Source organism: Aotus nancymaae, unplaced genomic scaffold (assembly GCF_030222135.1).
Source record: "Aotus nancymaae isolate 86718 unplaced genomic scaffold, 86718_ANA_hifiasm-v0.15.2.pri h1tg000033l, whole genome shotgun sequence".
In the NCBI taxonomy this organism is placed as follows: Eukaryota; Metazoa; Chordata; class Mammalia; order Primates; family Aotidae; genus Aotus; species Aotus nancymaae.
In genome coordinates, this window is record NW_026988447.1 from 13,148,679 (window position 1) to 13,165,896 (window position 17,218).

Genomic DNA, 17,218 nt, shown 5'->3' on the forward strand with positions numbered 1-17,218 from the left:
AATAGTAAAATACATTTAATTTATTTCCTATTACCAAGTTGTAAAGGGTATGAAGTTTGGGGTATAAAAGATGTGTATATGCAGACTACAGTTATAGGTAAAGATCTTATTTATTCTTAATAATATATTAAGATGGTTGAAGGTGAATGTATTGGTATCTTAGGGATAAAACCCATATAGAATTAAAAAACAAAATAAAATCTGGAAGTTCCTAAAAAGTCAGAGAAATGTTGAGTAGAGTGGTGAGGCACAATAGTGGATAATGGGAACTGTGGGAGGAAGGGACAGTATAAAGATATGCATTTATGCATAAACAATTGAAGACATTTTCTAGTTTTGGCAAGTGTTGAGAATTACAAATGTATAATATATAGCATTATATAATATGCAATGGTATATATAATGTTTAACAAAATCATACAAAATAATATGCAATGGTGTATATATAATGTGTCACAAAATCATATGAATGAGTTTGTTCATTTAAAATTAAAAGACCCATGTGATTTTTTTGAAGACAGAGGTCACATCTGTTTGACTCAGCACTCTGTCTTTGGCACACAGTACTATGCTTGGTACCTGTTATTTCTCTGTTTTTTTGAGGAAAAGGAAAGTAAATATAAGATAATATTGTTCCCATTTTTATAATATAGGCAGAGACAGGAATAACAAATTTTAACAACTTGGAATTTTAAGAAATTCTGTGTTGGCTATAGAATAGATTATATGATCCTTAAGTGACCAAAGTAATCACTATGACTCTTTAGTAATAACTATTAATAATATGCCTAATGACTAATGATAGAATGAAACATTTTGGTGATCTCTGACCATATCATATAAAATACATTGGTTCTATGTTATTAGACTTTTTTCTCAGGGTCATTCCAATGCCTGAGGATTATATCTCAAATATATTTCTCCTCCCAGTTATATAGTAAGAAGATATGTATATTCATTCTGATAAAACTAGAATTCTATCCCACTCCTTTCAGCTCTCACTTCTATATAATATCTGCCAGGTCATAATGGAATGAACATTTACTTTTTTAAGACTGACAAGATGGAAATCTATAATTGATGTTTTTTTTGTTAAGGCCAAAAGAATGGCATTTCATCTTTTATTAAAGTATAACATCATACATTCTGAGTACTGGGGGTACACCTAGCCTCTTGTCAGTTAAAAAAAGAACATAGGAAAATGACTGAGAGGGACTTGTGTAAAATGCAAACAAATTACAACGGCATGGGATAAAGTCATTACAATTAATAGTATGATGATCTTCATAACCAGTGATGGAAATGACGTGATACTTTTCTCAGGGGAGAAATGAAACCACAAAAATATGGGAAGAATTATTTCCAACATGCGTAATAATGCGGTACCACATTTCTCACTCCACATAGCAGACTGAACACTAAGTGGAAGACAAAACAAGCAAAAATACACATACGAGCAGTTCTACGTGCTTACTTCTTGAGGTTGAGAACAAACAGTTCTGTAACTTAGCGCGGGCTTTTAAACAGCGGGTCAATCTATAGAAATTGTCATTTGCCCTGTAAGCTTAAAATTAAGTCATTAAATCACAATCATGGGTGTTAGAAAGAGTAATTAGGAATGTGTTGTAGAGTTGCACACTCATAAGAAATTTTTTATGGGAAGGAAAAAATTCGAAGCATTCAATATGGGGAAGTCTCATAAGACTTTTGAAAATCAAGCATTTCAGCCCATGAGGCTTTTATTTAGCAAGAACGGCCAAAAGAGTTTTTCTTTTACCTTAATTTGAAGGCTGTTTGAGAATCTTGCCATTTCCATCTATGGCATAACATGTTCAAAGAAAAGAAATAGGAAAGTGGATGAATGTATTTCAGAGAAATGATTGCTAAGTTTTTCTTTGTTTTTCTTAAGGAGTCAATTCCAAGCTTCAGTTTGAAATCATGCCAGGTGCTTCATTTGAACTGTTCCAGATAAATTCTGACACTGGAGAGGTAGTGACAACCACCATGCTTGACAGAGAAATTCAAGAAGTCTTCACCCTTCGAGGTAAGGGATTCTTTGACTATGCAAAACAAAACAAAGTAAAACAAAACAAAACAAACAAAACAGTTCAGTGGTGAAATGTTACATTTTGATAGGGTGTTTTTAAATAAAATATTATTGAGCCAGTGCTACCTGGTTAGTTTAGTCTGACTTTGTCTAGTTAGAACAGTATGTTTTAGGTATGAATCAAAGGCCACAATTCATGCCGTCTTTGTGTTCTTTGTCAGTACGAGTACGAGATGGCGGAGTCCCTTCACTGTCCGGCACCACAACAATCCTCTGCACTGTTGAAGATGAAAACGATCACGCACCAGAGTTTATTGTTTTCAGTTACGACATTGAGGTTCTGGAAAACCAGGAACCAGAGGTTGTCTATACTGTTTTAGCCTCTGATATGGATGCTGGCAATAACAGAGCTGTTGAATATCACATAATTGGTAAGTTTGTTTGTTTGTTTGTTTGTTTGTTAAGACAGTTTTGCTCTGTCACCCAGGCTGGAGTGCAGTGGCACGAAGGCTCACTGCAACCTCTACCTCCCAGATTCAAGCAATTCTTGTGCCTCAGCCTTCCAAATATGTAAGTATTTTTAAATTAAAATTTCCTCCAGGATGCTGAGTGAGTTGACACACACTCTGTGTTGATTATTCTGTGTTGATACCTGTTGGCTTTCTCTACAAAATACACATTCAGTCAGAACTGGTTGGTGCCATGAGCTTTCTCTCTACCTCCTTCTCACAGCTACCTTGAACCACTGCCCTCCACATTCTTTAAAAATCTGCCTTTGCAAACTGCTGTGAATTTTTTCTATACTAACATTAGTGGATGTAAGAATGGAACAGATCGCGGTTTTCTATTTTTGTTGCTTTCATATAATTAGTTTTAATTTTTTTAGTTTTTCTTTTCTCATAGACACATGCTTACTGGGTCATTTCATCCAGCCCCTGTCTTTAGCTGCCATTGGGAGGCTAATGGCTCCCGTCTCTATCTGCGTCCTAGATCTAGATCCCATTAAATGATGTTGTTATTAAAAGTCAAATAGTAACTCTCATACAAATATAAAAATGGTACCTGCAAGTAACTTTTATTTAATTCACTAACTGATGAGTGAACCAAAAAGATGTTAAAACTGGTTCAAGGAAAATTCCAAAAGCCATACGTAGGCACACACACACACAAAGGGAATAAGGAATTCTGAAATACGTAAGAGGTATATTTGCAAGACAACAGTCAGTGGCATTTCACCAGATTTACTGGCATTTCTGTGGACAAGAATCATTTACATTATTATCAGTTTTCAATAATTTACAGAGTAGTTGAAAAGGCAGTGAAGGTGGAAGACCACTCTGATGGCAAAAACACACTGGACACCTGTGCCCCACCCTTCTCTCTTCAATACCAGGACACCTGCTCATCTTGTTCTTCCTATTTCAAAATATTTCAGAATTTGCTGTCAGCCTCAAGGACCCAGTCTTTATATCCAACAGCATTGCATTATCGGTGTGTCCAAAATGACACATCAACCTCACCCCGTTTCTACCTCCCCTATCATGGTCTAGGTCCTTCTGCTAGTCTCTGCCAGTGATCTTCAGTTTTTTTTTTTTTTTTTGCTTCAGTTACCCTTAAAATAATCCTGAAAAATGATATACCAACAGACACATATTTTTAAGTTGTCAATTAAACTTTTCTCCATAAGCTTAAAGAGTAATAAAGGTGTGTTTCCCAGCATATCCTGTCTATTGACACATTAAAATAAGACTGTTATATCACCTTTTAAAAGTATTTGACAGAATTAAAAAAACCTTTAAAATACATGAAAGGCATCCTCTTCCTGTGTAGCCTTCCTGTTTCCTGACTCTGCGTGTCTCTTCACAGTCCCAAAGTCTCCTCCAGTTCTGCCCAGGCTGAGGCCACCTTCTCAGCCAGGTTGGAAACTGGGAGCTCCGTAACCTTCGGATGGCTGTGGGACTCAGAAATCTTTCCAGGAGCAGATAGTATACCTTGGGTTGGCAAAGCTGCCTGCCAAGCCATCATGCCCAGGAAATAGGTTAAAAAGGTGACACGGCAAGGGTGATGGAGGAGTCACACAGGAGATAGGCAGGGTTGTCTGCTCAACCTGCCCTTCCAAAAACAGAACCCAGGCCTAAAACAGCCCCCACCACCCGGCAAAGAAGGGAATGAGGTGCCTGAGGGGAGAAAGGCGGAGGAGGATGCTGGCAAGAATGGAAAAAACCGTGCACAAACCAAGACACCTGCACAGTGCAGTCACAGGGAGCAGAGGGCACTGGGAATGCCAAGTGAATTGTACATTTTCAGAGCTCACAGACTCTGCTGTTTGAAATATGATTTTTTAAAGTTAAAAAAGATGAAGATTTTGCTTTTTAAGTTGTTTTCAATTATATGTACAAGCAAGCATTTCAGTTAAATGTTTGCATTTTTACTTCTTCTATCAATATTACCTTTCTACATCCTTACAGAATTTTATCATAATGTAATGGACTTTTATGCTTAAAGTATTGATCATTTTATTACACTTTTCTATAATTAAAATATGTGGATAAATTTAAGATCTTAAAAAATTTCCAATGAACATAAGGTCTCAGCTTTGAAAATTATGTTAGATTGTTGTTATTGTGATTGTAAGATTGAAATAGCAAAAGTGGATTCCAAATTTTGACAAACAATAACATAAAAAGTAAAACTGTATTGGAAATGCATCTCTGAATCAGATTGATAGGTTCCTTTTTTCCAGTGAGTTCATGATTCTGGGAATGCATGTTCCTTTTTGCTAAAATAAGACAAAGTGCAGCGCCAAGTCTGTTGCTGTTTCTCTTTGCTACCGATGTAAGCACTGAAAATTCCTTTTTTACATTTTTAAAAATGAAAGTATTATTACAGAAGTTAATTTAGTACTTGTATATCTTCTGAGTTATATGCCAAAACATTAATGAATAGTCGTTATTTTTTATTTATCTACCACTTAAAAACTTGAATAGGCCCTATAATTTGATTGATAGCAGAGAACCTCTTCTATGCAAAAGGATATTTTTCCCAGGCATTAAAGTCAGTTACTGTTTGGACATTGAACTTTCAGTATTGTGAATGACCACTTTATTTGGCAGCCATTTATTTGGGTGAGAGGGAGACTTTCTTTTCTGATTTGCGGGAAGAGTTTTTATGAAGGTGAATGTGGGAAAGATAAATTTCATGATCCCAGGTGATTTCTCAGGTAGAACAATTTTAGGAATAAGGATATTTAAATTGAACTTCTGGAAATTACCACAAAACTGCCTGTTTCCAGGTGAATTCCTGAGAAAGCTTCAAGTAACCCAGCTGCACTCAGGCCTCATTTTAAAGATGCTTGATCTAAACATCCTTCACTCATTCGCCTAAGCCAGATTAAGAATCCTTTCTCCATAACTTCTTAATTTTCCTCCTTAATATCTTTGCAATGTGTTCACTCCCTGTATGCACATATTGTTTCAGATACACCTTGTTGCACAAGTAGATTACTATGACTCCTAAAACCTTTTCATTTTCATTTTCTTTTTTTTTTTTTTTTTAAGACAGGGTCTCGCTCTGTCACCAAGGCTGAGCAGTGGCGGAATCACAGCTCACTACAGCCTCTACTCTCTGCCAGGCTCAAGCAATCCTCCCACCTCAGCTTCCTGAGTAGCTGAGACTACTGGCGCATGCCACAATGCCTGAATAACTTAAATCTTTTATTATTATTATTATTATTATTATTTTGTAGAGATCAGGTCTCACTATGTTGCCCAGGCTGGACTCAAATTCCTGGACTCAAGCGATCCTCCCGCCTTGGCCTCCGAAAGTGCTGGGATTTCAGGAGTGCTTCAAAAGTGCTGGAATTTTATTTTCTAATCAACCATTGACATTACTGTCTCAATACTGTTCTTAAAATAGAAATATTATTCATGACACTTTCCTGTCCAAAATCCTTTGGGGAGGCTCCCTCAAGGATTTCAGGGGAAAGTATAGAATCCTCAGCAGTATACCTAGAGCCCTGTACAATTTAATCCCCTGCTTACCTCCCAAATTCATGTCTTTCCTCTGCCACTACTGCCAGCCTTTTCCTACTCTCCACATACAAACAGCCAGGAGCCCTGTGTACTAGTCACATCCAAACAGTTGCAGCCTGTTAATTCTTATATTCCTGGAACTTCTCAGAGGCTCTTTCTCTGCATGGAGCACTCTTCCTAAAACTTGTAGTGTAGCTTCCTCCACTTTAGGAGTGAGCTTTGATCTCACTTTTTCCAATAAGCATTTCTTGGCCGTACTAACATAGGACTGTGTGCCCTTTTTCTATACTTCTCAGAGAAACAGCAGCCCTTGGCTAGCACTATCTGTATGTACTCATGTAGCACTCTGTACATATGATTTTGACACACTACTTTAATACCTTAGTATTGACCAGCCTTTCCTTTTTAGACTGTAAACTCTTGAAGCTAGGTCATGTCTTACTCCCCTCATATCTCTGATCTCAAGCACAAACTTGGCACATAGTAGGTGCTCATCAAATGTTTGCTGAATGACCGATTCACTTTGTCAACCACAAATACTACAGAAATATAGGTTTGTCCAACCATCTCCACTTTTGGTGTAAATTAACTGCCTCATGGATAAAAATACAAGGCCCTCTCCTCCTCCTTAAAACTACCTATTGCTATTGTTTTCCCTCAATGCCACTCCACTTGGTCCCTATATGCCTCTGATATGCAGGCTCTAGTAAGTTCCCACACTATTGGGCCTGCTCTTCATCCAAATAATATGGCTGGCAAGTATTTGAACCACATTTTTCCTCACTAATTTTCAGGGTTATTTAAAAATGTCTTTGAAAGCTTTTTGTCCTTGTGTTCAATTTTAATTTTTTTTCTACTTGATACCATGGAATATAGTAAAGGGCAGATTTTTTTTCAAAGGAATAGATGAAGAGAACATTGTCCTTACTTATGTTTTGGAAGAAATAGCAAAGTGTCCAATTAACTCTAACCAAAGCGTTATGATTCATGTACAAAACTCTGTGGACTTGTAGAAGAGACAGCTTACTGCAATAGTATAACAGGCGTGAAATCTGTAGTGGATAATATTTGGGAAAATAACTACAAATCAAATCTGTTAGTTTCTGATTGATAGCTAAAAAAGGACATTATATTCTGTTTCTTATCCCCAATTCCTATTGTTTTATGTTAAATAAAACATATATCTTCATCCTGTTATGAGGAAAAATACATTAAGAGTTGTAGATGCAAACAAAAAATCATATGGCTGCAAATCAGTGAAAACTAGTGTTCTAATTATTGACTGATTAAAGAAAGGCATTGAATCATATTATTCTGTTTATTTCCTCAATAGAACAGAAGTTTCGTGAGGGCAGAGTCTTTATTGTGTTGACTGTTATATCCCCAATATTTACAAAAGTGCTAGGATACAATATAATCTGGAATAAATATCTTTTGAAAGAATGTATAAATAAATACCATAGATAGTGCTAGCAAAGAGCTACTACTTTTTCAATTCAAATGAATTTGGTTTTTTTTTTCCAATAGATGGAAATACCGATGAGTACTTTGCTATAAATGAGATGTCAGGAGAACTCTCAACCACTCGTGCTTTGGACCGGGAGCAAGTCAGCAATTTCACCCTTGCCATCCTGTGCTCTGATTTGGGAGATCCGCCTAGGAGCTCTGTAATACACCTGCAAGTTAGGGTTTTGGATGCCAATGACCACAGCCCTTCTTTTCCCACACTTTATTATCAGTCCTCTGTGAGAGAAGATGCTGAAGTGGGAACAGTGGTTCTTATGCTTTCAGCTGTGGACAAGGATGAAGGCCTGAATGGGCAAACTGAGTATCTTTTGACTGATGAGGCTTCTGGTGCATTCACCATTGATCCTACGTCAGGCACATTGAGAACCAGCAACACCCTTGACCGTGAAGCCAGATCTCAGCATACATTTAGTGCTGTCGCCAGAGACTGTAGCATCGAGGGCTCACGAAGCACCACCGTAGTTATAAAAGTATATATCACTGATGTTAATGACAATGACCCAGTTTTGGAACAGAACCCTTTCGATGTTTTTCTTTCCCCCCAGTCACCTACAAACCAGACAACTGTCATTCTGAAAGCCGATGACCCAGACTTGGGGCCCAATGGAACTGTGGTTTTTAGTCTTGCAGAGACCCAGTCAATGTTTTCTATTGATAAACATACAGGAGAAATTCAACTTCAGCAAAGTCCAGCTTCAGAATATTTCCCTATCTGGCTGCAGTTAAAAGTTACGGACCAGGGTGTTCCAGCTAGGACGACCACAGGTCTCTTGGTCATTCACATGGAAGGAGAAGACGTAAAGATTTCCTTCAGCCACCACCTGTATAAAGGGCTTGTGACTGAAAATTGTGAGGCAGGTGAGTGTCCGTTCGAGTTCTTCCTATGTTGTACCTGTTTTGACAAAATGCTTAAGAGTATGGATTATACTATAAGAGTGTCATTGTGCATTCAATTTTAAATTTTTTACTCCAATGCTTATTATTGGTATTGGAATAAACATGTTAGGAGGAGCCTGGTCTGAGATGAAACATCAGGGCAGAAGACAGTGAGGACCACATTCCTTCTGACCTCTGAAGGAGGGCGCTCCCATTAAAGATTCAGTTAGAAAAGCTAATGAATAAATGGATGGGGAGCCTTCAATCTGCTGTTCTTCTCGTGCTTTCTTGGACCCTGGTTAGAATTGTTCTTAGTTCCCTTAGGTTTGGAATTACTAATTAATTTTAGCTTTTATCTTTTTAGTAGAACTTAAAAATTTCTTTTTAAAATCTTACACATAAAAAAAGCTAGAAATACTTCTGGAAATAACATAAGGATGTGGTATCCATAAATATGCAGGTGGGTGTACATGTTAAGACATCTGAAGCAACAGGTTGGGACCTTTCTTTGAAGAGCAAATATGACATGTATGAAGGTCAGTCTAAGTTGAGAGGTAAACTAAAAGTTGCAGGTGTAACAGGTAAGAAAAAGGCAAAAGGAAAGGATGACAGTTAAGGAGGCTGTTGAAGCTGACTAGATGCAATGAATCTATACCCGGGTTGGTAGGGTTTCTTGGGCCCCTGTGAAAAGTAATGACAACGTCATAAATATTGATCGACATTTCAAGCTGGATGATGCTTGCTTGGAACGTGAACTCATTACAACCTGCCAGATTATATTTTAGACACCAGAAGATGATTTTTCCTCTTTTGTTTGTTTTTTGCTTTCAAATTTCCAAATTCTAGTCATTTTAAAAGATGGTAAATCCATATGTCAGTGTTAGAATAGCCTTGATATAAATTATTTAATAGTGTTTTATAGCTGCCAGCATCATTTTCTCCCCAAATACACCTGCAATCTTAACCTTTATTTTCAAATGAAAAGTAGATGACTTTTGGAAGTTTAAGTTTTCTGTGGGCCACTCACACATTAGATCTATCTGTAGGCACCACTTGGCAGCCTGAGTGAATTGAGTGATTTATTTTTAGTATCATCATAAATTTTCGTCACTCTAAACTGCTTTTAACATTTTCCTGTTCTTTTAAGAAAACACAAAAAATTAAAAGTTAAAACAAATAACTCCAATGTAGTTTTATTTGTTTACCATTTCTTTGCTGGAAAGCCCACAGGCTCAGCTTTTGATTAACACTGCATTCATCTATTAACAATATTAAACTTAACACCTCAATTGTTTAAAATAATGTATAGCTTCAGCCCTTTGGTTGGTAAAATTTCTTTAAGAGTCAGTCATGAAATGTTCACTTAATTATAGGAAGAGGCACTCTGTGAATTTCTGGTAAGACACAGGCTGGCCCCACAGCAGTGTGACAAGAAAAGTTAACATCCAAATGACTCCCCACTCTTTACTGTGAATGCCACCCCTCCTGACTACCCACTCCACCTGCATTTCCAAGACAAGATTAGAGAGAACATAACCGTTCTGAATCTCTTTAAAAGTTAAGGGTAAACCACTTGGTTGCCCATGATGTTTAATTCCACTAAACAATGTAAACGAATCCCCTAGAAACCAGTTTTTATTTCTTCAGTTTCATTTCCAGTGCTTTGGTTGTCACAATAAGAATGAATCAGCAACCATAGTCCATGATGTGGACTATTCACAACTTCACGCATTTCATTGAATTGCCTGGAGGGGAAAAAATGGAAATTAAGAATGATATTGATATCCTGATTAAAAGTAAATACTCAGACCTTGAAAGTGAAATAAAATTAAAACATGATGACACATGGGAGCACTCTCACTAGTAAAATGTATTTAATATGGTATGATACCTAAATTAGATCTTGATGTTTTGGAGGAAAAACCCTTCTTCCAGCCCTTTGGCAGTTGATCTGGTGAATTCAGGCTCCACTCTGGGAGAGGCTGGGCGCATGTGTGTTAGGGTGGGAAGCTCCTGACACCAGTTAGTGTAGCTAGGTGTGTCGGCCTCTGTGATGGCTCTACTGGGCATATGCTCTTTGATGACTTCCTCAAAGGGATACTGTTAAGATTAAACTAAGTTTTAAGAGGATACTAGTCATTGCTTTGGTTGTTATTTTTGTTATCTTCCTGTCCCAAATCCATGAAATTTATGCAGTTAGCTGGGTATAAATTCTCACCAGAGCAACCAGTTGTTACATAACAATTATATTACAACAATGAACTACTTAACGGTTGTTAGAGGCCTATGGTATGTCTTATTTTGTCTTCAAACCAGATAAGAATGATGCTTTCCAAGGTGATGGATTTCTCCATAAACACACTGTTATTCTCAGCTTTGGAATGTATGAATGTTCCCACATATGAATTCCAATGGTAGTGAATGAAGGAAGCACGTGTTATCTGTCATTTCTATTTTGTTATTTAGGGACGGTCTCATATTTTGGTATAAATTCATTGTAATGAGGATTATCTAACTAGCCATATACAATGATATGGAATTTAATCACTTTACTTATGACTCCAAGATAGCTCTAGAGGAGGAAGATAGAGAAACGTCTTATTCTCAGAAGAAGGTACATACTTCACAAAGCAGTTTTTAATCTTTGTGAATTCACCCAAGTCCCACATCTGGTCCTCAGCCATACCTACACAACACCTCATTTGATTAACTCACCAAGGAGTTCCTTTCCTCAGGAGTGGGAACTTATTCACCAATGTGAAGGAGACTGATATATACACCATGACAGTTTTGTTATTTATTTGGTGAGCTGTGATTGTTATGTGGATTACAGTAGTCAATGTTGGAATGACCAGTTCTCTCTTTCTAGGCATAAAAGACACAAGAAGCCAAGTTGTAATCAGACAGTTGCTTGCTAATCCTCAACAATTAGGAGGAGGATGTCATTCAAGTGTTGAGTGTCATCAGCCTACATTACTCTTTCCTCAGGCAGAATTTACACAGCTCTGCCAAGCTGGATTTTATGATGCCTTCATTGACTGTGTGGGCTTCCATTACTCACCAGTTTCCTTTTGATTTACACATTCCTTGCTGGTGTCTTAACACCTCTGTCAAAACTTTGGCCCTGGAAGCCACTTACGATTTTTTATGGTGATTTTGCATAACTCTGTTCTGAACTGTTGTGCTTCGTTTATAAATGTAAAAGGGTTAATATTTGGGAACTATATTAATACTTTTTTCTCTTGCCTATCTGTGGATAAGCTTCCGCCTATTCTACAAAACACATCCATTTGCTGTGGATAGCATTAGGATTGTTATAGCAGGAGTACAAGAGAGGATATTCTCCCTTTGATAAACAAAATGCAGAGTGGGGCTCATAAAAAATATTAGATCAAGCATCAGCAAATCAACTAATTATGTGTGCATGTCAGCTCTACTGTTTAAAACTGTAACTCTGCTTCATATATCTTTGACTCTTGAAGGGCACTCATCAATATTCCTGAAGATACCTCACATGGTTTTTCTCCTTCTCCAACAGATTTCCTATTAAATGTTGACCATATACTTGATATGTTATACACTATATTCAATTTTAAGGGGCCTTGAATATTATTCATTTAGTCTCTTACTAGGTGGCTTTGATGATTAAATGAGCACTTTGTAATCTCTAAAGCATTTCACCATCATGACTACCAACAGTTACAAGTCTAAGATATGAAGATGAAAGTGCAGCCAGACAGTGTGGATGCCAGAGCCAGAGGATGTTTGCTCCTAGTGGGTATTCCCCAAATGTTTATTGATATCATTTTACCATTTAACCATTACTTCTAAGATAACAAAAGACATATTACATGCACAAAAGAAAAAAAAAATCATAGGGTAAGAGGGAAGGGTGGAAGAGAAAGTTGTGCCAGGCAGTGGAAATGTCATGCACACAGCTTGGGGCCTCCAGAAGGGTGTGGTGAGTTGTCCCTGCGACCAAGCGTCTCATCTGGAATAGCTGGAGAGCAGCGTGCACAGACGCTCATGTGCTTTCCAGCCATAACTTGGAAGAGAGAGACATTGATGGCTTTTAAATTATCAAAATCAACCTTGACATGGTAGAAAGCTCACTTTGGAAGCTGTGTGGAGGGTAACCTGGGGGAGAGAGACGAGTTAGAAAGGATACTGTGGTGATCTGTGTGATAAAGACCGGGGCCTGAAGAAAGCCACAGCAGTGAGGGATGACAAAAGGGAATGTGCTTCTCAAGTGTTTCCAGGATAGCCTCAGTGAGGCCTGGGAGTTATTTATATCTGAGGCTGCCAACCAGGATTACACATCGAGATCCCAGGGGAGCTTTAAAAAAATTACTAATACACGGACATCTACCCCTTTCCCGCATCCAGTTAAATGGTAATCGTTCGTTGAAGGTAGATCACACATTGTTTATTTGTAGAAGCTCCCATGCTACTCCAATGTGCAGCCAAGGGTGAAGGTAGAGTGAGGGCTGAGAAGAAAATCTAAAGTAACATCAATATTTTACAGGAGTTGATGAAATAATGCATCTGAAAAGGAGACTGAGATGGAGGACTGGGGTGGTAGTGACAATTCCCAGGAGGATGGTGTTAGAGAAATAAGAAAGTGGCACATTTAAAAAAAAGGGGGCGGTCAACCATGTTTAATATGGAGCAGGGGTTAGGTGAGATAGAGACTGAAAAATGACTGCAGTTTATTTAGGAGCCTGCCCCCAAAGCAGAAGTAAATGAGGTAGTGGAGTGCCACCTGCTGGGAGTGGGGCTACAGCTCACTGAGTCCCTGGCTTGGTTGAGTTGGAAAGAGCATTACCTGAGATGGTCTGGGGCTGCCATCTTGGTATCAGGAGTTGTGAACCTGGGAGAAAGGAAAGTGTGTCTGAAATAACAAGTCCATGTGTTAAATATAGAGGATAAGGCAATAAGGGAATGGCATTAAAAGCAAAATAAGGTGCTTGGAGAGTACAGAGAGGAAGTTCTGAGGAGTAAGTTTGCTCTGTTGAAGTTGTTCAGGACTTGGGTCAAGAACAGATACCAGCAGCCCACGCTTTCTAATGTGAATTCTGGAGTCAGCTGTGGCTTCTGATAGCAATTCTTCATAGCTAAACAGAACAACTTATAGCTAAACGGAACAACTTAGGAGGGAATTGGGATTCTTGGAATGAACCAATTCAATAGAGATTTATTTTAAAAGTGAAGTGCAGAGTGAAAAAGTGAAATCAGTCCCTGAAATCAGACAAGGACATCAGTTTATTTTTCACAAGGTTTTCCTACGAAGGGAAAGAAAGGAACATGGCAATAGCTTGAAGAACCGTGAGGAATCAGAGGTTTATTTTGTTCTGTTTCTGAAAGCAGGAGGATTTTGGGTACTTGTGATTTATGGCACTGGAAAATTAACAAGAAACTTTCATTGTTTTATTATAGGAAATTTATTTTTTTACATTTAAAAATTTTTAATTTTTAATTTCTACTGGTATGTAGTAGGCATATACATTTATATGGTACATGAAATATTTTGATACAGGCATGCAATGTATAATAATCACATCAGGCTAAATGGAGTAACCATTTCCTCAAGTGTGTATCCCTTCTTTCTGTTACAGACAATCCAGTTATACTCTTAGCTAGTTTTACATGTATGATAAATTATTGTTGACTGTAGGAGCTCTGTTGTGCTATCAAGTGCTAGACCTTATTCATTCTCTCTAACTATATTTTTGTACCCATTAACCAGTCCCACTTGCCCTCTAACCTTTCACTACCCTTCCCAGCCTCTGGTAATGATTCCTCTATTTCCATGAATTCGATTATTGTAATTTTTAGCACCACAAATAAGTGAGAACATGTGAAGCTTTTCTCTCAGTGCCTGGCTTATTTCACTTAACATAAGGACCTCCAGTTCCATTCATGTTGGTCTCATTTTTTTTTTTTTTATGGCTGAATGGTACTCTATTGTGTATATGTACCACATTTTCTTTTTTTTTTTTTTTTTTTTTTTTTGAGACGGAGTTTCGCTCTTGTTACCCAGGCAGGAGTGCAATGGCGCGATCTCGGCTCACCGCAACCTCCGCCTCCTGGGTTCAGGCAATTCTCCTGCCTCAGCCTCCTGAGTAGCTGGGATTACAGGCACGCACCACCGTGCCCAGCTAATTTTTTGTATTAGTAGAGACGGGGTTTCACCATGTTGACCAGGATGGTCTCGATCTGTTGACCTCGTGATCCACCCGCCTCGGCCTCCCAAAGTGCTGGGATTACAGGCTTGAGCCACCGCGCCCGGCCATGTACCACATTTTCTTTATCTATTCACCTGTTGATGGACACTTAGCTTGCTTCTCAATATTGACTGTGGTGAACAATCCTGCACTAAACATGGGAGTGCAGATATCTCTTCAATATACTGATTTTCTCTCTTTTGAGAATATATCTAACAGTGTGATTCCTGTATCATATGATAGCTCTATTTTTAGGTTTTTGAGGAACCTCCACACTGCTGTTTATAGTGGTTGAGCTAATTTACATTCCTACCAACAGCGTACAAGGATTCCCATTTCTCAGCATCCTCACTGACATTTTTTTTCCTATCCTTGGATATAAGCCATTTTAAATGAGGTGAGATTATATCTCACTGTAGTTTTTTTTATTTGCATTTCTCTTATAATCAGTGATGTTGAGCACCTTTTTTAAATTCCTTTTTGTCATTTGTATATCTTCTTTTGAGAGATGTCTATATGGGTCTTTTGCCCATTTTTTAATCGGATTATTGGATCTTCTTCCAAAGAGTTATTTGAGCTTCATATACATTATGGTTATTAATCCCTTGTCAGATAGATAGTTTGCAAGTATTTTCTCCATTCCTGTGGGTTGTCTCTTCACTTTTCTGATTGTTTCCTTTGCTGTGTGGAAGTTTTTTAACTTGATATGATATCATTTCTCTATTTTTGCTTTGGTTGCCTATATTTCTGGAGTATTACTCAATAAGTCTACTCCCATTCTTATTTTTTAGAGAGTTTCTCCAATATTTTCTTTTAGTAGTTTCATAGTTTGAGGTCTTAGGTTTAAATCTTTGATTCATTTTTATTTAATTTTTGTATGTGGTGAGAGGTAGGGGTCTAGTTTTATTCTTTTGCACATGGATATCCAGTTTTCCCAGCACCATTTATTGAAGAGACTGTTCTTTTCCCAGTGTGTGTTCTTGCACCTTTGTGAAAAATGAGTTCATTGTAGATGTCTGGATTTTTTTCTGGAGTCTCTATTCGGTTTTATTGGTTTATGTGTTTGTTTTTATGCCAGAATGATGCTGTTTTGTTACTACAGTGCTGTAGTATAATTTGAAGCCAGGAAATGTGATTTCTTTAGTTTTGTTCTTTTTACTCAGGATAGCTTTGACTAATATGGGTCTTTTATAATTTCATATAAATTTTAGATTTTTTCCTCCCCATTTCTGTGAAGAAAGTCATTGGTATTTTGGTAGGGATTGCATTGAATCTGTAGGTTGCTTATGGTACTATGGACATTTTAACAATATTGATTCTTCCAATCCACGAACATGAAATATCTTTTCCTTTTTTGTGAATCCTCAATTTATTTTCATCAATGTTTTATAGTTTTCATTGCAGGAGTCTTTCACTTCTTTGGTTAATTCCTAGGTATTTTATTTTATTTTATTTGTAGCTGTTGTAAATGGGATCACTTCCTTGTTTCTTTTTCAGATTGTTTGCTACTGGCATGGCAATATGCCATGAATTTTCATACGCTGATTTTGTATCCTGCAACTACTGAATTTGCTTTTCAGTTTTAATAGTTTTTTGGAGGAGTCTTTAGGTTTTTCCAAATATAAGATTATATCATCTGCAAACAAGAATAATTTGACTTCTTCCTTTCAAATTTGGATGTCCTTTATTTCATTCTCTTGTCTGGTTGCTCTAGCTAGACTTCCAGTGCTATGTTGAATAACAGTGGTGAAAATGGGCATCCTTGTCCTATTCAGATCTTAGAAGAAAGGCTTTTAGTTTTTCCCCATTCAGTATGAGAACTAGCTGTGAGTCTGTCATATATGACTTTTATTGTGCTAAGGTATGTTTCTTCTATACCCAGTTTGTTGAACATGTTTATCATGAAGAGATGTTGAATTTTATCAAGTGCTTTTTCAGCATGAATTGAAATAATAATATGGTCCTTTATTCTGTTGGCATGATGTATCACATCGATTGGTTTATGTAAGTTGAACCATTCTTGCATCCCTGGGATGAATCCCACTTGGTCATGATGAATGATCTTTTTAATGTGTTGTTGAATTGGTTTGCTAGTATTTTGTTGAGGATTTTTGCATCAGTGTTCATCAGAGACATGGCCTGTACTTTTCCCTTTTTTTGATGGCTCTTTGTCTGGTTTTGGTATGAAGATAATAATGGCCTTGTAGAATGAGTTTGGTAGTATTCCCTCTTGCTCTATTTTTTGGAATAGTTTCAGTGGAATAGGTGTTAGTTCTTCTTTAAATGTTTAGTAAAATTCAGCAGTGAAGTCATCAGGTCCTGGAATTTTCTTTGCTGGCAGACTTTTTATTACAGTCTTAATCTCATTACATGTTATTGGTCTGTTCAGGCTTTGGACTTCTTCATAGTTCAATCTTGGTAGGTAATATGTGTCTATAAATTTATCCATTTATCCTATGTTTTCTAACTTATTGGTGTATAATTGTTCATAGTAGCTACTAATGTTTCTTTAA

General features: G+C 37.3%; 1 protein-coding gene across 1 annotated transcript in view; it reads left to right on the top strand.

Moving 5' to 3' along the window:
- Positions 1 to 17,218, top strand: part of DCHS2 (dachsous cadherin-related 2) — a 270,255-nt gene that overhangs the window by 191,868 nt on the left and 61,169 nt on the right. The window contains exons 11-13 of the mRNA XM_021666706.2: positions 1,910 to 2,044; positions 2,269 to 2,478; positions 7,606 to 8,463. Coding sequence (XP_021522381.2) covers positions 1,910 to 2,044; positions 2,269 to 2,478; positions 7,606 to 8,463 — 1,203 coding nt within the window. The remainder of the gene's footprint in view (positions 1 to 1,909; positions 2,045 to 2,268; positions 2,479 to 7,605; positions 8,464 to 17,218) is intronic.